We start from the raw sequence: 23,206 nt of genomic DNA, 5'->3' as shown, positions 1-23,206 counted from the left end.
CATTTTCAACCTTGACTATCAAAGACTAACTCGATGTGTAACAATAACCCGAGATTAAAAGGTAAATATCTATTGACATTTTTTTTGTAATTTGCATGTTATCTTGAACAAAAAAAAAAAAAAAAAAAAAAAAAAAAAAAAAAAAAAAAAAAAAAAAAAAAAAAAAATCAAATATACTGTTTCTTACATGCAAAAAATGTATCACAATTTCAGATTGTTTGGTTTATATTTGAATCTTAAAAAATGAAAGGTAAATTGATTATATTTGGTATAAGTTATACTTAGGTCTACTTAGATGAAAGTGTTGATTCCAGACGTAGACTTATACACACAATGCATCTTTTTCCTTTAAGATTATTTCAGAAAGAGGTGAGGTCACAAAAACCAACGTGTTATTAATGTTTCGTGTCATGGTATAAACCGCACAAGTTGAGTTTGCGGTGTTGTTATAATCACTCAGTAAATCGTTCTGTCTGTCCGTTTGCATGTTCTCATTTCTGGTAAGCATAACATTGCCTTTACTGATAAATGCATTTCAAGTAAATTAAATTACAGGAAGCCATCACATCAAATGTAGATTTTCATAGAGGGAGAAAGTTCTAATCTGATGTCTGGAACTGAATAACGTCCAGCTGTTCAGTCCTTTGAATGTGCATTTCAAATATTTTGGTAACAACAACACTTGCATTTGTTGATGATTTAAAGTTGTTTATTCTGTATTAGCTTGCTAAAGAATGCATCCAGACATAATTTGTACATGGGGCAATGATATAATTGTATAAATACTTGGGCTATGGGAATAGGTGATAAAGAAATTAATGTGCAAAGAGGAAGAGCGCATTTAGAACGAATACGAAACGTAATCAGATTTTACATATCAAGAAATAATTGCTTTCCTTATTTATTGTAACCCGTTACATTGTAAATTAATATGTGAACACTGTGTAACAACTGATGATTAATGATCTCAATAGCTCAACTCCCAAAGACTGTGTGCAGGCAAAACACATCTTCATACCCATTGATCAATATAATCAAATTATATCAGAACTCAACAGAACGTTAAACTCAACAGAAACAATGATGATGACTGTTTATTTCATAGATGCATAATATACTTTTAGATAATAAAGATGGATTTGCCGTTAGATAAGTATATACATGTATAGTGTATTTTTTTGTTTTATTTCATATAATATATAAATTTAAACTGTTCCGTTACTATCACTTCAACCTGTGTTACACGTTACAAAAGGTATAACACATTTGCACTGCTATATTAAAGATAAACCTATAAATATTTAAACTAGTGTTAGGTCATCTGAATAAAACTTATTATTATAAAAGTATAATTTTTTCATCCATTTCTAAACTTCAAAGAGAGGTAATAATATATTAATATGTTTTCGAATATTTGTACTGAGTAAATTAATATTTCATATACCATGTAGCTTCCGAACGAACTGATGTATCTATATTTATGTATACAGGTAGTTCAAATCAAGCGCTACAGTTATCAATAATTGCTCCTTAAAGGTTTTAAGAATGTGATTTTTTTTTCAGAAGCAATTAAATGGGCTCCTTTACGTTGCAGCATGAAGTGCAAGATCGGTGTAATACAAGCCTCCACGTATATTTGTTCCTGGTTAGTTGTTGTTAAAATGTGGTTTTAGTTCAATTTTTTTCAGGCATCTTTAAGGCCGGATAAATGTCAATCTTTGGAACGTTAAGATTTAACTAATTATGTATTTTTGGTGAACATCATACGTGTGGAATAAAGATAATTCAATTTATTTGATTCGTAAGGAGTATATGGATACACATTTATATGGATTTAAAAGGGTAAAATTCTGGTCGAGGGGAAATAATAAGCAAATATATTAGTTGTAAATTTCATTTTGTGTGTCCTTTTTGTTAAAATGGTTATATTATGACAAATTTTATTGAATGTGTTTTATTTCACTTTTAACCGAATATTTTGACACGTGTCGTTTTAACATATATTTCAAGAACTTTGCTTTATATGTTAGGTTGTCTGCAGTATAAGACAAAATTTAAACAATCTCATACATTTAAATAATTTATACATCTGTTCGCAAGTAACCTTGTCGGATAAAAAATTGTACTTATTTCGAAGGGTCTGTCGCCTGGTTTATGCTATAATTGTCATTAAATAGTTGATGGAATTTATTGTTGATTTGTAGCAAACATGTTTTTTTATTTCACAAATGTTTAATGTATCGAAAATGGATTGTTAACATTAGTCGTACAATTATTAAATTGACATGATTTTTAAATCATATACCACTTTATTTAAATATTTCTATGTCAGGGACTACAAAATGTTTTTATTTCTTTCTTTTTTTTTTTATTTTTCTTTTGTTTTAACATTTATAAGCAACTATACATAAAATTCGTTTTGATGAGATCAATGATAAAATATAGCCTTGAAGCAGATATATTACTGTAGGTACACATGTATAGTATCAATTACGCATTATAAAGGTGGACGAAACTGGAGCACAGTAGACTGAAGAACACAGTTAGAGTGAAATAGAGAGAAAATATAAATAGGCAAAGCTCCACGGTAGAAAACAAGGATAATATCAAGTGACTCACCCCATGTAATAGGTAAGACAGGATCCATGTGCAGAATACTATTTTTACATACACCAAAAAAGAATAAAACAGAACAAAAACTGTTGTTTCCTAATAGTTTTCCAATAAATTTAGCGAGTGTTGGGTTCATCTTTATTTTTGTCATTTCCGTCCGAGACAATCTTCATATTCAAATACATTTTACTATACATGATTTGGTGTTTATCGTGGGCATTTTTTGTAATGTTTAGTCGTCTTTTTTCAAACATGTATTGAAAGAGACCTTTATATTTGATCATTATAAATGTTTTTATATAGTTCTTTTAGAAAATTATATAATGCTTGATGTTTTAGGCATTGTCAAAGTGTCTTAGATTTACCTTACTAGTCAAAGTGTGTTAGAATTTTGGCAAATAGCGAATTCCAAGGCGTCATATAACATTCATTTCATATTAACCAATGTTTAATGTTCTGGTTGAGGGGAAATAACAAGCAAAGAATTTAATGAAAACATTTTTTCTCATCCTTTTTCATTAAATATATTGTATCACTACACCGTTGATAAGGAATAGGTTAAAGCAATAACTTTCATTTCATTTCATTTTCTTAATTGAACTGCTAGATAATTAATAATTAATAATAAATAATTAATTTTATGTATTTGTACTTATTATAAAGTATGGTTTAAAAGACATATGCATTAATCTATTTGTATAGGTAAATATGTAGTTTTTTAAAGAGAATCTGGCCCATCTGTAATGCACTTTTTATCCAGATTTGAACGAATGCACTGTTGTGGCACAAGTTTCTGAAGTGACTTCAGAAAATATGAACGTTTCTGTTACAGATGTAGTGGACTTAACAACATAAGATGTTCCATTATCACGTGGATAAAGTAGAGTGGGTTGTATTTTGCATTTATTTTACAAACTAATTGTATGATTCCTTTTTTTATGTCCCTACAATTAATATTACAAAGTCTAATAAGTAATATCGTTCAATTTATCGGATACAATGAAAGACTAATCATGGAAGAAAAAGTCATTTTATGACCTAAGGAATAAATAACAATCGGAGATTAATGGAAGTAGGAAGAGTACATTTGATAGTTTTTAATCTTGGACCGAAAACTTGGGTTGAAATTAAATACATATTATTACAGCGATTAAAACATGAAATAGGAAGCATTTTTTCGCCAGCATTTGATAATCAAGGCCAGATAAGGGAGGTAATTTGTGAGAATTTTAAACCAAACGTGCGGTAAAATGAGTAACTTTCCGTTAAATAGTTTCGACACTACAGATAGCTAATGATTTCACTTGATTGCGATCGGAAAAATACAGTTTTTAGACTTCAAATGTAATGAAAAAGTAAGATTTTTATATGGAAAAATCATCAAGTGAATAAATAAATGATTGTATTTGTACATATATATGTTTTTAAATTGTATAAAAGTTCTCCAGTAATAGGTTGTCTTAATAGTAATAGTTTGAAATCCCCTAAATTCCAGATTATTTGACTGACGACTAATTTTGTCAGCTCATCAATTATTTAAGTGAAAATTATAGGCATATGTATACATTTGGAGGTTTCTGATTATGATTGAATCGCTTTAATGATTTAAGCATTTCTAGAAAAGCATATACATATCACACAAAATGTGTTCGTTTCGTATAGTACATCAATTAGTTCTGTGGTGTAATTGAGGGAGATCGTTCAAGTATTTCCCCTTTTCTACTTTTGACAAGCGGGAGTTTTAGTGTTAGTGGCAGTCAAATAATTTCATAAAAGTTTGTTGCTTGTGTGTTTATCAATCAGTTTGATTGTTAGTCTAGTTGACACCCATATATGTTATTTCATTAAGAAGAGTAAATACATTTGGTTATTAAGATAGCAGTGTTTTATCAAATATTCCCAGTGTAATAAATTTCGATAATTCAACAAGTCTGCTAAATGATGAGGTAGGATCAGAAACAGGAGTGGTATGACTTGTTTTGTAAAGGGAGTGTAGTAGAGTAGGAGTTATATAATAGAGTTTGGTTCTAATGTGATTAAGTTCAAGAAGTTTTTGTATGAAAGGAAGGAGACCACCTATTGAGACATTAGTTACTTAGGTAACGTATAGTGGTAATGGCTATGACTTTTTTTCCCCTCAAGGACATGGATACAGTCCCTGTATGGGATAAATTTCCCACTTGCACAACACCCCATTGCCCCATCCCCCATTCACCATTGCATCATACCCCATTCCTTATTGCCCCATGCCCTATTCCCCATAGCCCCATTCCCCATTACCCCATTACCTTATTCCCTATAGCCACATTCCCGATTGCTCCGTCCCCCATTCCATCGACTTATTTCCCGTTGTCAAATGCCTTTCTCCATTCCGAAAAGAAAAAAGTAGAGTGAATGTTTTATCAAACACATATAATGGATAAGGATGCAAACAGTTTTGTGCAATCAATATTGATTTTAAAATCTCGCCGATATTTGCATTATTTACATGTATAATCAACACTTCGAGCTGCATGAGAAATAATCATGCACAATATTCTTAAAAATATAGATATATGTATAAGTTGTGAATGAATTTGATTTCTAAAATTATTCTTAAACATATTTAATTTGTCCAGATAAGGTTTTTGTTGATTGTTGTTATACATATATTTCAAACTCTTGAACATGAGATATTTTTCCAAATTAAATGAGTGCTTACACTTAAACTATCCTTACTGGTTTTATCTAATTGTTTAAGATAAGCATTATATATGGGCTGTGATACATTATTTCAATCAAATTTCTCAAAAATGTTTCTGCAAATTGTAAGGGTGTGAATTTCAATAATTTTTAATTTCAATAATGGTCCAAAATCATTGTTTAAAATATATAAACGGGCAATATTTGTATCCTATTGGTGGTTGCGACACTCAGATTTCAGACAAAAATCTTCAAAAAGAAATATTCTTGAAAAGTGTATGTGTGGGAACAATTTAAATATACCTGTTAGTTTAAAAACTAATGTAAAAAATGTTAAAATTGTGTACATCAATATTATGTTAATTGCTGTAATATACATATTTTCGGACCAAATTTTTGAAAATAAGATGTTTTTGTTGCACATTGAATGAATGCAAACACTTAAAATAACCTTAACGGCCTAATATTATTGTTTAAAATGTTAAAATAGTTTAAAAAAAGTATAATGTGTGTAGCCTTGACACATTAATTTTAGTTAAATTTCTCAAAAATGACATATTTCTGCAGATTGTAAGGGTGCGAATAATTCTAACTTCAATAGTGGTCCAAAATTATTGTTCAAAAATATTTAAAATGGCAATATTAGTAACACTCATATTACAATCAAAAATCTTCAAAAAGACATATTTTGCAAAGTGTATGAGTGGCAACAATTTGAATATACCTATTAGTCTATATAGGTTGTAAAAAAATGTTAAAATTGTATATATCAATATTATGTTGATGGCTGTGATACATATATTTCAGACCAAATTCTTGAAAATGAGATATTTTTTGTTAGAAATTGAATGAATGCGCACACTTGAAATTTCCTTTAGGGTCTTACATTATGGTTTAAAAAGTTAAAATTGTCAAAATAGACATCATATGTTTGGCTGTGACATATTGATAGCAGTTCAATTACTTAACAATGAAACATCTCTGCATACTGTTAGGATGCGGACAGTTTTAATTGCAATAATGGCCTACATTTCTTGGATAAAATATTAAAAATGGCAATATTATTATCCTTTTGGAGGTTGCAACGAACGACATGTTTCTGCCAATTAAAAGCCAGGGGAATAAACATTTTATTTCTTTCTTTTTTTTAAACGGTCTTGTTATTATTGGTTGATTTGTTTAATATGTCAATATTAACATACGAGTGTCTCTAATACAAAATTACTTCAGTATAAATTTTGAAAAAAAAAAATTTACGTATAGAACTAATATGAGCGCAAACATTTTCAATCAATAACAAATGTACTTCCGGTTTATATAAAAACAAATGTCAATAAATAATGAACTGCGACACCTGAAATAATTAAAACTTACTCTAAAACAATCTTGTTTAAAAATTATTTTAATTGCTGTCATAGAATTATGATATGTACGTTGCTTGCGAACAAAGTCAGAACAATTCTTTTGATTGACCAATCCCTCGCCCCATTATCCTCTTTTACCCCATTTCCAACTCCAAATTACCTATTGACCCATTCCCCATTTTCCATTCCCCATTCTCCAATGCCCCTTCCCTCATTCCCTATTCCCCATGCCCCATTGGCCCATACCCCATAAAATGGGAAGTTTATCCCATACAGGTACTGTATTCGTCATTGATATTACCATCTTATCTTTTTTTATAATTTGCGGAATTGTGTGCTTTTTGTCAACCATTACTCTACGTAACAAAATTTTTAAACAATATCTGTCGATGCAGCCTCTGGCATGTTCATTTCATTTAATTGTAAACAGTATTCTTTGATAAGTTTTTAGTTCAGATAGAAAGGCATTATCTCTTCGAGTTGGTTCCTTTAAGAAGTACATACTTTTTTTTACAATATATGTGTAATTGGCAACCATGTCGGTAGTTGTCTCTTCATTGATATAAAATGACTATATACGCACAAGCCGCGCAAGTAGAATAACGTCCAGCTGTTCGGTCCTTTGTATATGCATTGCACATATTTTGTGCGGATTATTCAGCGTAAACGGACCCAAATTAGGTTATAGCGTATAAACTAATCAGAAATTGAATTCATTAAATAGTTTCTTTTTTTTTGTATTGTAACCCATTACATTTTAAATGTGTATATGAACTCTGTATTGCAAATGATGATTAATTATTTCAATAGCTCAACGCCCAAAGTTTATGTGCTGGAAAACAGCATCTTCATATACGTTGATCAGTATGAACAAATAATATCAGAATTAAACAGAACGCAAGACAGATAAAAACATCAAAATGGCTGTTAATTCTATAATTTCATAATATGTTTTCAGAAAATAACATCAATTCATATATGTTTCTGTTAGGTAAGTCTATACATGTATAGTTTTGTTTTGTTTTCGATGATTTAAAATTAAGCCAATATGTAACTATCACCGCAACCAAATTGATACGTAACATTATGTATAAAACCATTACACTGTTATATTAATGATCAACCTATACATATTTCACATGGGGTTAATTAAATCCAAATGATAATTATAGTAATAAAACATATATATTGAATCTGATCCATTTATATCTTTAAAAAATTGGTAAATAGATATTAATATATTTTTCGATATTTGTACTCAGTAAATTAGACGATTCCCTTCAACACATAATAATATTTCATATACCATTTTGCTTCCGAGCAAATTGATGTACCTGCAACTATTTTTACACGTAGTTCAAACTTCCAATTCAGACATCAATAATTGCATCTCTAAGGTTTTAAAAATGTAATTTGTAATCTTACCAGTCTTAACGTATATTTGTTTTTAGTTAGTTCCTGTTTAAAAGTGGTTTTAGATCAATCTATTCGGACAGCTTAAAGGCAGGATTAATGTCAAACTTTAGAACGTTAAAATTTAGCTCTTTTTTGTATTTTTGGTGAACATCATACGTATTGAATAAAGATAATTTAAATTCTTTGATTCATTACGAGTATATGGATACACATGCACACGGATATAAAAGGGTTATATTCTGGTCAAGGGGAAATAATAAGCAAATAGATTAGTTGTCAATTTCATGTTTTTGTGTCCTTTATTTGTCAAAATGGTTATATTATGACAACTTTCATTGATTGTGTTTTATTTCATTTTTAACAAAATATTTTTACTTATTATGTCAATTTAACATAGTTTAAGAATTTTGATTTCTTTTTTATGTTGTTTTCAGTATAACACCAGAATGAAGTCATTTATACATGTACATAATTATCTGCATCAATTCACATCAGGTTACGTAACATGATCGGAGTAACATTTGTACCTATCTCGAGGGGTCAGTCCCAGGTATATGATATATACATCAATATATTTGTTTTACCATTATCGTTATCACAGTTTATTAACTTTATTGGCTATTATTAGCAAACATGTTTTATAATTTCACAAAATGCAATTGCTGTTTCTATTGTATCTATAATTGATTGGTTAACATTATCCATTTGAAATGACCGTTTAATCAGAGACCAATTGCTTTAAATATGTCTATATCAGGGATTTTAAAAAAATGTTTTAAGGTGTATTTCCACAACTTCCAAAAAAATTACAATTTTTAACTTATTTTAGTGAGATTAAAGATTTATGGAGAATCAAAACGAAATTTAGCCTTGAAGCAGATTTTTCACTGTAGGTACATATGTATAGTATATATTACGCATTATAAAAATGGTCAAAACTGAACACCAGAGATCATTCAACAAAAATAGAGTGAAATTAAGAGGAAATATCAGCAGGCAATGCCCATTGGAAAGAAAACAAGGCTTTAGTGAAGTGAACACCATATGTCATGAGTGGGAAAGGATTTAAATACGAGATGGTGTTCTTACACACCTTAAAAGAAAGAACAAAAATCGAAAATTAAAAAAAAAAAAAAAAAAAAAAAAAGTTGTTTTCTGTTTCTTTGACAATCTACTTAATTCAAATAAATATTACGTTTCATGTTTGCAGTTTTAATATTAATAACTGATATATGATGTACCCTTTCGACGGTTTTTTGAAACATGTATTCAAAAAGGCTGTGCAACTTTTATATTTCATTCAAATAAATGTTTGTATATTTTAGAAAACTATCTGATATTTGATCATGTTTGTGCATTTCCCAATCATTTAAGATTTACACGAAAGCATTACCAGTCTATGTGTGTTAGATTTGTGGCAAAAAGCGAATTTAAGTATCCAGGCGTCATAAAAATTCATTTCATACAAACCAGACTTCAAAATTCTGATCGTGGGGAAATACCAAGCAAAACATCCAATGAATACAGTTTTTCTCATCTTTCTTTTTTATTTAATGATTTTTTAACACAACAAAGTCGATAGGGGATAGGTAAGGCAATATATTTTATTCAAAATCACACATTATGAAAGAATCAAGGTTTGTTTTTTTAAGAATTAGAGTGCGGTTTGCTCTGTAAAATAATTCGAAAGTTCGAAACACGTTCTTCATATTTTGTATGCAAAAGATATGTAGTATCATTTGAATGTCATTGTACTTATCCTAATGAAATTTTGAAGCGATAACAACACAATAATCTAGTCGTGAAATTAAGGAATGCTAAATGCAAATTTTATAAATTTAGTGTAATCTTAAAGAAATGCAAGATATCATTACTATAGATAATAAAAATATCATGTATTGAGGGAATAAAGTATAAACGTGGAAAACAGACACACAACAAAATTTGAAAACGAAAATATGCACAAAGAAACAAAGCTAAATGACAATCCAATTCTGGAAATTACTTATCTAAGTTGATTTGCTAGATAAATTACATGTAAAAGACCTTAAATTGGTATCAAGTAATGTAACTGTACAAAGAACTGTATAAAGAAGTGTTGTTTGAAACATATGCATTAACTTATTTTTATAGGTAAATATTTACTAATTTTTGAAAGATAGTCTGTTCCATGTGTAATGCGCTTTATATAATTATCATGATCTGAACAAATGCACTGTTGTGGCACAAGTATCCGAAGTGCGTTAAGGAAATTTCATTGTGATATGAACATTGCTACTACAGATGTAGTGGACTTTCCAATATAAGATGTTCCATAACCACAAGAAAGAGTTGTTTTTATTTATTTTATTAATTAATTAATTTATTTATTAATTTATTTATTTTTATTTATTTTTATTTATTTTTTATTCATTTATTTATTATTTGTTTTTGTGCAAACTGATTTTATGATTCCCTTTTTTATGCGCTGACAATTAACATAACCTAATCCAATATGATAAAACGAAGGACTAATCATGGAAGAAAAAGTCATTTTATGACTTTAGGAATAAACAACAATTAATGGAGGTAGGCGCAATACATCCGATAATATTCAATCGTGGGTTAAAATAAGATACATATGATTACAGTGATTAAACATGAAATACGAAGCATTATTTTCTTGCCAGCCTGTGATAATCACCACAATGAAAGGGGGGTAATTATGGAAGCTTTTAAACAAGCAGATATAGGGTAAAATGAGTTACTTTCCTTTGAATATTTTCCATACTACAGATATAATGATATCACTTGACCAGAAAGAATACAGTTCAAATGTAAAATTTCATTATATAAAAAAAGTATTATTTTTAAATGGAATAATTCTCAAGTGAATGAATAAAGATTGAAATTTTACATATATCTGTTTTTAATTTGAATAAAAGTTGGTAATCGGTGGTCTTAATAGTTTAAAATCCATAAAAAGATATCCACATGATGCGAATGTTACATCTTTGTATGCACGGGCATTCTTATCACTATATATCTTCACTTTGATTACGAGACAAAAACCGCTATACATCCGTTGTTTAAACCCATTTTTGGGAAATAAAACTACTGATTTAAATAATGATATAAATGCTAGATTATTTAACTGACGGCTAATTTTGTCAGCTCATCAATTATTTAATTTATAATTTTACGCATATGTATACATTAAGAGGTTTCAAATATGATTTGAATAGCTTTAATGATGTACGCATTTCTGTATAAACCTTTTTTATAAAAGAATATGCATGTCACACAAAATGTGCTCGTTTCATATAATTACATCACTTAGTTCGTCGGTGTACTTAGTTCAAGTTATGTTCAAGTATTACCTCCTTTTCTACTTTTGACAAGCGGGAGTTTAAGTGTTACCTACTTAAGTGCAAGTGGCAGTCAATTTCCTAACAGTTTTTTTCTTCTGTGTTTATCAATCAATTTTGATTTTTAGTCTAGTTGACACTCATACATGTTATTTCATTAAGAAGAGTAAATACATTTTATTATTTAGATAGCAGTGTAATATCAAATATTCCCAGTGTAATAAATTTCGTGAATTCCACAAGTTATGACTTGTTTTGTGAGGGGAGTGTAGTAGAGTGAGAGGAATTGAATACAGTTGGTTCCAGTGTGATGAAGTCAAATAAATTTTTGTATGAAAGGAAGGAGACAACCTATGTAGACATAATGTTACTTAGATGACGTATAGTGGCGATGGCCATGGCTTCTTTCCTGTCAAGAACACGGATATTAATCATTGATATTTCCATCAAATCTTGTTTTATCATTTACGGAAATTTGTGCTATTTGGCAACAAATACTCTACATAGCAAAAGTTTTAAACAATATCTGTCGATGAAGCCTCTGACATGTTCATTTCGTTTTATTGTAAACATTATTTTTTATTCAGTTTTAGTTCGGACAGAAATGCATTATCTGTTTGAGTTGGTTCCTTTAAATACAACATACTTTTTTTTACAATATATGTGTAATTGTCAATCATGTAGGAATTGTCTCTTCATTAATATGAAATGACTGTATACCCAGTTACAATAAATACCGAATGTAACATGTCGAAATCTGTAGCATGTGCTATAACGCGAGACACCTATATCACCCAAGAATCCAGTCAATGGCAAATACTGCATGTGATACATAGTTTGGCGTGTCATGTTTATTGTATCATATTCAAGTGTTTTCCACTAACCTGAACATAATAAAAATTACGTACACAAAGAGTTTTCAATGACAACTTGGTAATCATGCACTACAAATCAATAGCGTTCGACCTTGTGCTGAAGTTTTAAAACAAACTTTTAACCTTCTTGAAGTAAACCACAAAGTAAATCATATCAATTTTGACCGATTTTGTCTATTTTTAGTCATTGTTTACAATGTACATTTGTTAACCTTGAATGGTTATGTATCAAAGACAACCCACTCGATATGTATCAAAATACCCGAGATTAAAAGATTAATATATTGACAGTTTAATTAATTTTCAAGTTATCTTAAACAAAAACACTCAAAGCTTCTTTGTTGTCTAGACGTACTATGTGCAACGATGATGCGTTAAAACCGATACTTTAGTTGCATTATAGGAGGTAAATGAAAAGATGAAAAAAAATAAATAAAAAAATAGGAATATATATATATATATATATATATATATATATATATATATATATATATATATATATATATATATATATATATATACAACGTCTCAGAATGTGACGACTCTATTCGCTACACTGCTCCATCGGATCAAATTGATACAGGGAAGATAACGTAAACTTGTAGAAGGGTCTGAAAAATTCCCAACGATGTTAGAACTGTCAAATTTGCGAAGCAAATTTTTGGTCGTTCCCTCTGAGACATTGTATAATATTGATTTGTTGTGACATGCATCATTAATTTGATCCTCTATCCTACATAATAACACCTAGATGAACTGTCCCGTACTACCATACATCGTGTACAAAGTTACAGCCCTAGATTAATCCTACGAGGAGGAATGACCCGGCCAGCGAAAGCTATATTTTATAGCCTAGCTGGCCGAGTGGTCTAGGGCGCTGGACTTAGTGCAGGCGGTGTTGCCATAGATGTCACAGCGGTACGAGTTCGAGATTCGCGGAGGGAACGACCAAAACTTTGCATGGCACATTTGACTGTTCTAACATCGTTGGGAATTTTTCAGACCTTTCTATATATATATTGGATCAAATTAGGGAAATGTTTAAATGAAAACTTCAAACCTGCGTTTGGAGTGTTCATATCACAACTCACACGTAATGCCAAAGCTTGAAATTTATTTGCTACTTCAAATATTATTACTTTTTAAATAAATCACCTAAGAATTTAATAAGAGTTTATATGATTGTTATTTAGGTATGAACGTCAGGAATTGTCATCCAAGATACCAAAAAATGCTCACAATTACAAACACAGAATGTTGCTAATCGAACAAGAAGGTGAACGGTTTATGCTCTTTAGAACTTCTAGGTTCACTTTCTTTTCGTTTGTTTTGTGTTATTTTGTTTTGGTATTATTTGATTACCGCATAACCTTGATTCCTTTGATTACTCTTTTGCACATGCAGTTAAAAGTTGGTCGAATTGTAATTTTTGTTATTTTGTGTTAAGGTTGTTTCATAAACTCAGATTAACTACATGTCCTTTTGGTGTTTTGAAAATACCATATGCGTCAATCCAACGCAAAGTTTTAAATACGGTAGATAATAAAGTTTGTTACCACACTTTAATCCTTTTTCCTATGATAATGATAGCAAGTTTTCAATAAAATGTGCCCTCTGCTTATTTGTATCTACGGCTTTACTCACAGTGATGATTTAAGATATTTGATTTCCTAATCGCCTGAATTCAAGCTACAAATATTAATGCCGATTTGATTATTTATAAAATTGTAATAATATCAAAACCCCTTTCAACCCATGCTATTCAGCATGATATATTCAAATTGCTTCACTATATGAAGTTTATACCAGAACTATATTGGACAAAATAATAAAGCATGGTATTATCAGTTTGAAAATTTGCCATCGCTTATATACAAGATTAGTTACTTGTGTGTCCAGTGACACAAGTTCTATTGTATGTTGGATTGATTACAGCTAATCGAAAGCTGTACTACAAAGAGAGGTCATTAACCCGTGAAATCATGGTTTCTGTCAAAAGTTTCAACGCTTCTTCCGCTAAAAAAATTATCATGAAATATATTTGAAATATCGAAACAAAAAAAAAAAAACCAAAACGGAAAATCGGAAACTAACACACTTTCACAATATATTCGAATATGAAAGAAAATTAGCAAGCTAGAAACTGGTTAGAAACATGCGAGTTATTTTACAAATGAAAAAGACAGCTACCACCAATAATTTGTTAATGTGACTTTTAAACTTTTATGAGATTCTGATGAGCTTCATGATTATCACAATATAAATAAGTTAACACGGCTATACAGGTGCAGAATTTGTTTTTCGCTTAGACGCTGTTTAAATTACATTGCTTGTTGTATATTTCAAACACATTTTATTTATTCGGTCCGGAATGTATTTCTACGAGCGTAATGGAAATTAGGTGAGTCGAAAAGACTGCTTTTGCAAGAATATTCAGAAATCAAAATTTAAAAGTTAAGTAAGGTTATTACCTTGAGGTAAAACAAAAATGGATGCAATATGTTTAGTTTGTAAATTACAGACTTGATAAATTAAAAAAATGAATTTTTAAAATGACTGAGAAGCCTCAGTTTCTTTGCAGTCACATATTTCATCACTATTTGCATGTATATTGCCCTTTTATGCATAGAGTGAAGTATTTCATATAAAATAAAAAGAACATTTCAATAATTATTATAGATAAATATTATAAAATATTCTTAAACAGTGGCAGTTAAATTAACCTGAAATCAGACGAGGTTTGAATTTTTCCAAGGTAATGATCGGATGAATTGTAAAACGCTGATAAAATTTAATCATTAAACTATTCGTGGTTTACTTGTAACGTCTTCATGTATAATAGTTTGCTATAATAAATTAGCATTAAATTGATATAACAGTATTTTTTGTGAATTCTTTTCTGGAGTGGTCATTTATCTAGCTTCCTATTATGCAAATATTTCAACTATAGCAATGTAAGGTATATGCTGCATTTGTTTAAAGATTTTTCAATAACAATTTGTGGTAGCCACTATTATTGCCAATGGGCAGTTTTTTCTAAACTATACGACTAACTAAAAAGGTCGAATTCTGGTTGAAATAATAACCTATCTAAATGGGACATTTTTCAATGAATATTTCTTTTTGCCAAAATATTTCTACTATGTTAAGATGTTCCTTCTTCTATTGTAATGATGTGGGTATTTAATCCAACACTACAGGTGCAATTCAAATTACCAAACGATAAATAACATTCGATTTGTCAAAATTGTGACCAAAGTAGATGACAGTTGTTTATATATTTAAACACATGTATTGAATTAAATAAAATGATCTTTAGTGTTATTTTTTATTCAATTTCATCTTTTCCGATAGCAAGAAGACTGTGTTATATAATATCCAACTGGAGAATATAATCTTAATGTATACATAAAACAAAAAAGATATAAATATTGTGCGTTTTATATATTTTATTCAGACAAAAAAGCATTCTAATACTTGTTTTTCATGATTGGTTAGGTTTAACGTTCGAAATGTTCAAACCACATATAACTTTATTTTTTTTACCTTCATTTCATTGATGTACATGTAGATTAGATCACCTATTACCAATTGAAAACGGAATGTATTTGTTACGTATAAGATTTGCGCCAGAATTATGTTAATAGTTTAAAAAAAAGTGCTTTGAAAATTTTTTTCTAACGACAAGTTTTTCTTTCATACATGCTTAAAATGCTTGTATTTTGCTTTTATATTGTTGTAGGACATGTGTCTACATGGTAACATGTGGCGCGTTATCCTTGGACAAAAATCATCTTAGAACTTCAAATGGTAAATGATAGTCGAAACATAAGACTTTCTCCTATCTGATTTGGATACTTGTTCCAAATAAAATATTTTAAGTTTTTGAAGTCCTTTTTCGTTTTCTGTTTATATTTTTAGTTTAAACATTGAAATACTTAAAGCTTTGCACATTTTACTCAATGGTTGTCTTTTCAGAATGACGAAAAAAAATCAGGATATCAAGCCTAAACTTGAAAAAATCGACACAACCTCTGAAAAACCATCGGCTAAGGTAACTTTAACGTGTTTTATAGCATTGAAGCTTAAATTGGTGTCCATAAAAGACCAAAGCAGATAAAAATACACATGAATTGTAATGTCTTACGCTTTTCGACAAAAAGGAGGTTTTAATTGGCACAGAGGCACAAATTGGGGCATGTGTTATTCCGATAAAAATGCAATGTTGTATCTTGTAATGTTTTTGGGTGGAATTAATTAACTAATCAATTAATGTACAGGCGTATTGCACTTCTGAACTCTAACGTTGCAGATCAATTAATTGTGCATTTTATTATACAATATTAAACAGGAAACATTTGATGACGATATGGGACAACCTTATGCACCAGAGAGCAAATCCGATGAATTAGTTCTTCAATGGCGGACAAGTAGGCGACTGAATGAAAATGAAAATTATCAAATTATGTTTAAAGAACATCCAGATGGGAAATGGAAACATTATACAACTAAACATGCTTGTACACAACCAAAACTGACAATAACTGGCCTTAAACCTGACACTTCGTATGTCTTTAAAGTTCGAATAATGGATGATGCAAGAGGAGCAGAAGGTTCCTACACGAAAGAAAGTAATCCGATTGCTACCAAACCGTCACCTGCAAGGCATATTTTGGGAAATGCAGAGAAAATTGAAATCGGTCCTCCGAACGTTTATAGGCTCCCAATACGAGAAAATGTAACTGCTAGAAATGAAAAAGCAAAAACAAGGAAATTTAATCTAGGTGAATTAATTACTAACCAATTTGGCAAATAAATATCCAGAAACGTATTTATATGAAATATTAATTAACAAGTTTAAATATAGTGTTTGCTTTAAAGATGTTCAAATTGGTATCAGACACTTTCATACTTATTTCTCTATTTGTGCAAGACTTACCTAAATGTAAGTATTTATACGACCACAAAACAATTGTGGTAATATCATTCGTTGGTGTTGTTTCGTCGTCGTCACTGATACCTTATTCGTTTCCATGCAATATTTTTTGTTGTAGTGAACCAAATGTCATGAACTTTGATATATCAGTACTTGCTGATTGGGAATGCTTGAAAATGACTTCACTGTTCTGCAAAAAGGCATCAACAAGTGTAAAATTGTTGATTTAAAGTTTATAAAAAGGTTTACATCTAATTCAATTCTGAAAATTCTGTTTTAAATTGGTTTCTAATATAGTGTTGTTTTACAAATAGTAAAGGGATTCAAAAGAACAATTATTAATATCAGGCTAAGTCTGACATACTTTTAATAGTCAGCCGTCTTATCTCTGGCCTGATTTTTTTCATAAGACCCCTCATGAAAATCCCTATCTGCATTTTTTTAAATTACTTTTCGAATATCACTTACGGTTTTTAGGTATTAAAGGGCTGCGTAAAAATGGACTTCTTACTCCTGTGAAAGTCCGTCTGTCCACATTTGTTGCCAGTGGAACTCTTCCATTACCGCTCAAAGGATTTTGAACAAATTGCATAGGAATATTTGGTTATTATATGTAGATGTGCATGAAAGAGTAATCAAGGGAACCAAGAATATAGCGGTAATCAAAAGAATGTAATCCAGGGACGAAGATCAGATATACATTACAAAGAACATAAAGCAACTAAAATCATTCATACAAAGTAACAAAAAGCAAATGAGCAACTCGGACTTCACTAAAAACTAAAAACTGGGAGCATGGACCAGGTGCACCGGTAGGGTAAGCGTCCTATTTTTTTCTAGAAAAACCCGCCGAGTTGTTAATAAAAAGTCATGTCCGGGGAAAGAGGAAAGGAAAGCTATGACACGTTGAACAAATCAGATTTCATGGCGTAGATGGATACACTGTAGCTATCCACAGGTTCATGCTGACGACCATAAAACTTCTGTAGTGATGACTCTGTCCAAGAAGCCTATTTGTTATAAGTCTAACGCGATACAAAAAGTATGCGTGCGTAGTTTCGGCAAGCTATGGCATAACGTATGAGTTGTGATATGAACAGTCCATGTGCAGATGCTGAAGGGATGTTGCCTCATTTGAAATATAATTACTGTCGGGGGACTTCAACAATTGATAATCAAAATTAAGGGCTTTATATGTTAAGACTTTAAAGGTCCTCCTTAACCGCGCAAGGGATTTTGATAATACTTTCTGGAAAGGTTTGGCATCATATGTAGATAAGCATGAATGAAAATATATTGCTATTGCTTGATGACTCTTAAGTTAAAAAATCCTACAAGCGTGTTACATCTAAGTCCATTTAAAACGCGGGTATTATCTTTGTGAGCTTCATGACAGTATTTTTAGTTTATTTTTGGTGCAATTTTGAACTTGTTTTAAGGGATTTTAAATCTATGTTTTAAATAAGCTTTAAGAAGTATGCTTAGCACATTCAAAAGTATCATTTACTTTTTGTCAGATAATGTTGTACAATGTTAGTTCATGATAGATATTAAGTTTTGTTCAAAGAATTTCGATGAAATGCTTTTGTTGTGTTAAACGATGGTAATTTCCCTATATAATAAATACAAAAGATCTCCAATTTAGACAAAATTTTGTCAAAATCAAGTCTATGACATGTTTCTCTTAAAAATCTAGATTCAAAAGTATGTTTACCAAACATTAATGATGAGTAAAATATGGAACTCTAGAAAAAAGGTATTTTTTATGTTCTACCGTAAATTAAATTTTGAAAATTCGAGACTTTAAACAGTAGTTTTGCTTTTTAGGAACATTTCACATGGTACATTTGTACCGTTTCCTATTTGAAATGTGATAACAAAATCTCACTTTAGCCCTACGGGAACGTCTTTAAAGGTATTGTTGTAAGTAGCCCATCTAAATGAGTAAGTTGAAACGCCTTCAAACGACTATCAAAGACCAATGTTACAGGCGTATTGAATTTAAAATCAGGAAAAATGTTTTTTTTTTATTCGAACTTGACCTTTGTCGTATTCTCTCGCAGGAAAACCAGCTAGTGACTTGCTTCCAACAGAGCGAACCATTATGATAGTAGGCGCAACTGGATGCGGCAAAAGCACTTTAATTAACGGTATGGCTAATTACATCATGGGAGTAACGTGGGAGGATCCATTCAGATTTACTCTAATAAATCTTGAGGCATGTGAAAAGGAAAAAGAAGGCAACCAGGTAAAACTCTATTTACGGCAGAATAAATGAAACTATTTTTGAGTAATTTTAATAGCATCATTTTTCGCTTAGCTAATTCAGAAAAAGCAAGATAATTGATGTTTATTTATGTACAATTATTGATTTACCTTTTGCTCTAGATATTGTTATTATTAGTACGAAACGATGCATGCACCTTAAAATCAATCCACTAAGACCTGAAATTATTATGTAACTCTTATTGGATGAACTGCTACACAGGATTATGAGATAAACCATAGTAATTTAAAAGAATCATGAAAGAAAACTATTTTGACTCTTTTAGGCTTTTTCACAGACTGAATGGGTGACTTGTTATACCATCCATAACAATGTTTCGGACAGAATTAACTACACAATTAATTTAATCGACACACCCGGTTTTGGAGACACAAGAGGTCTTGACCAAGACCAAGTTATCATAGATCAAATAAGACAACTTTTCACCGCCAAAGGAGAGCAAGGTGTCCAAACACTTGATGCTGTCTGCTTCATCTTAAAGGCACCAGATGCAAGACTGACTGCAACACAGCGTTATATTTTCGAGTCTATATTGGCTTTATTCGGGAATGACATAAAAGATAACATCTGTACCTTGGTCACATTTGCCGATGGACAACGACCACCTGTTTTAGCTGGAATACAGGCAATAGATGGCGTTCCATTACCTTATGACACATATTTCACGTTTAATAATTCAGCTCTCTTTGTTGACAACACCCAGGAATCTCCTAACAATCTATCTTCATTTTTTTGGGATATGGGTGTCCAGAGCTGTAGGACATTTTTTGATCATGTAAGTAATCTTCAAACAAGGAGTCTCTCATTGACCACTGAAGTTCTTGTGAAGAGGCAAAAGCTTGAAACTACTATCATGCATCTCCACCAAGAAATAGAAGTTGGACTGTCTCAAATTAATACGCTCGAAAAAGAAATTCAGATATTTACGCAGAATGCACAGGCAATTCTAGCAAACAAGGACTTTGAGTACGAGGTTGATGAGGATTACCAAGAAAAGGTCGATCTAACAGGAAAAGGGCAATATACAACTAACTGCCTGACCTGTAATTTCACCTGCCACGAAAACTGTGCTTACGCCAATGACACCGACAAAGCAAAATGCTGTGCAATGAACAGAGAAGGCAAATGCAACCAATGTCCAAATTCATGTCATTGGACAAACCATCACAATACTCCTTACATAATTAAATGGTCGAAAAAGAAAGTCAAAAAAAGGTACGATGATATGAAGAAAAAATACGAAGAAGCCACTCAGAAATCGTTATCACAGGAGCAAGTGCTGGACCAAATGGCTGAGGATGTTTCACGAAACGAGGGCCAGGTACAGATAATGATGGAAGTCATATCAAAACTGAACAATAGGTTAAAAGAAATCGCACTCCGGCCAGATCCTCTCAGTACAGTCGAATACATTGAATTAATGATACAGAGCGAGAAGAGAGAAAAGAAATCAGGATTCGAAGACAGAATCGACGCGTTGGAAAAATGTAAAAAAAGAGCAACGTATGGTGATTCTGTCCAGATTTTCCAAGATCGAATTCGGAGCACGCGAAATGCGATTGCACCAGGTGAAGTTGCTGATGAGATATTGAAAGATGAAAACGGTTCCGTTACTTCTAAAATAAAGGATTTTTTTAAAACCGGTTTTAAGACTGTCGGTGACATGTTCTCAAAGAAGAACAAACAATCAAAGAAACACTAAGTTAATCGTGTACATCAATTTAAAAGAACTTTACAGATTTTACATAATTTAAACTTAGGTGGAAGAAGATCATGTTGGACATTTACATCCAAATGTATTTTAAAACTTCCGTTTTCAGGATGTTAAAACTGTACAAAGGTATAAGATATAATGTGTAAATATTTAGTTTTATTATATATTTAGTTTACTATGATTATAATGTTTTGTTACAAACGAAGGAAATATTTTTTCTGTTTCTTTAATTTCGAAAATTATTATATTTGATTTTATTAGGCATAATTTCTTTTTTGAAAATTATATGATGGAATAGTAATGTAATTTTGTGTCAGTACATCAAACAAAACTTTTAAGCAATACAAATATTTTGTGATTGGTAGAGGTATCTGCAATGTTAATCAATTGTATTTTTGTAAGAAACGTTCTTCAAAGAAGACGTTTTCGTACATTTTTTTTTATCCTTGAGACTTTTGTAGACAGAGCTAGTACATGTAACATAGATCATTTTCAGTGATTCAAAGGTTATCTGAATCGAAACAATCAGTGATTTGGAATGTCAAGTTTCATGATTCTAACAGTGAGTCGTCATATATATTTGACCCATTTCGGGCTTTCATAGACATAAACCTCATACAAAATGATGTACATCCTCTCCATTTTAAAACCAGAGTAGACCTTGTTTTAGGGATCATTTCGTCATTTGAAAGTTCCATCATAATGGTTTGAAGATATGTACAAGTTTACTAGACCTGAAAAAAAATCAGTTAAGGCCTTCTAAGGGCAATGATTCTCAACTATGACGACCAAATAAAAGCATACAATTTCACATAGACCTCTTGGTCTGGTTGAGCTAACATATGGGAATACGTTCAGTTGCTATTTTACGTTAGGCCCTGCTAAGTATTGGGTTAAATATACAAGGCATGTGTTAAAGACATATCAGATTTTGCTTTTACAAAACAATAATGTAGCAAAAATGAATACCTTTTATTGTCATTTTCAGAACAAACTAATATTTAAAACTCTTAATATATATACTGCGTTTTCAGGTCCACGAGTGGTAGAGTTAAAATCTTTCTTGGTGTTAAAGTAACATGAAGACATTTTAAAACAGTATTTGCCATTGGTATTTTAGGATAAAGTGCATGGTGCATGTTTTAATGAATTTTTGTTTCGAACACAAATTAAATTATTGCTGATATGTTTCTTTTACGCTACTGAAAAGTCATTGTCATTGTTTTTGTATTTATTCTGTTTTTTTTTAATTTATTATTTTAGCTCATCATAGTACTCAAAGTTGTATTTCATATTAAACGATGCATAAAATATATGTGTGAAAGGTACATCCTGCTTAAATTGGCTAAATTGACTTTAACTAATAGCATTTATTAACAAATTGACTTAAACTAATAGCATTTATTATTAAATTGACTTAAACTGATAGCATTCATGACTAAAATATATAAATAGCGTTATTCTGGTTATTGTCTTGTATAATATATTGTGTTCCTTATACGTATGTTTTACTCTCAAACTTGCGTTCAGGGTTTTAAAGATTGTGCTTTTGAATGTCATTTTTACTAGTGGTATTATCTAAAACTTTCCACGGTTGCAAATTTAAGATGTAACGGAGGGATAAAACTAAAAGTTAAGGAATTATTGGAGAGCTGATTTGGACTGAAGAAAATTATATAAGATTACATACCCGAGTTAAGATGTAATTGACTTCTTATATTTATTGAATTGGTATTACCATTTGCTTTAATAAAATGTTCTTCAGTTTCATTTTATTTTATACTACAGTTGTCCATCAAGGTTCGTCGCTTTTGCTGAAGAAAAAAAAAAGATATTATTATACTTGAGTGCAGTAGAAAAAAAAACATTTAATACTTATTAATGAGATTTTACCAGAGGTGGTAACTATTTGTACGGATTACTTTTAAATGTGTATATAACGCTACCGGTTTTCATGGCATTGAAATAAAAA

General features: G+C 30.6%; 1 protein-coding gene and 1 long non-coding RNA gene across 10 annotated transcripts in view; both read left to right on the top strand.

Moving 5' to 3' along the window:
• The window catches only part of LOC148605079 (uncharacterized), a 56,320-nt gene extending 33,316 nt beyond the window's left edge, over positions 1-23,004 (top strand). For all 7 annotated transcript variants that reach the window (XM_088548607.1, XM_088548606.1, XM_088548605.1 and 4 more), the window contains 4 exons: positions 16,276-16,351; positions 16,649-17,081; positions 19,297-19,481; positions 19,786-23,004. In XM_088548607.1, the coding sequence (XP_088404733.1) occupies positions 16,276-16,351; positions 16,649-17,081; positions 19,297-19,481; positions 19,786-21,222 (2,131 nt within the window). In that variant the 3' untranslated portion in view covers positions 21,223-23,004. The remainder of the gene's footprint in view (positions 1-16,275; positions 16,352-16,648; positions 17,082-19,296; positions 19,482-19,785) is intronic.
• Positions 90-9,222, top strand: LOC148605080 (uncharacterized). Of its 3 annotated transcripts, none has more exons than XR_015915888.1 (5): positions 90-369; positions 1,125-1,153; positions 1,595-1,645; positions 2,506-2,631; positions 7,618-9,222. It is a non-coding gene; the product is annotated as an uncharacterized LOC148605080 (long non-coding RNA). The 3 variants fall into 3 exon arrangements; XR_015915887.1 differs by having other exon boundaries at positions 3,446-9,222; XR_015915886.1 differs by having other exon boundaries at positions 93-369; positions 3,374-9,222.
• Positions 23,005-23,206: the final 202 nt, after the last annotated feature.

This window comes from Perna viridis, chromosome 10 (assembly GCF_037379345.1).
Source record: "Perna viridis isolate PV_CMFRI_1.1 ecotype Kerala chromosome 10, ASM3737934v1, whole genome shotgun sequence".
NCBI classification, from domain to species: Eukaryota; Metazoa; Mollusca; class Bivalvia; order Mytilida; family Mytilidae; genus Perna; species Perna viridis.
Note: the sequence above shows the minus strand (reverse complement) of the source record. Positions and strands in the feature narration are given on the sequence as shown.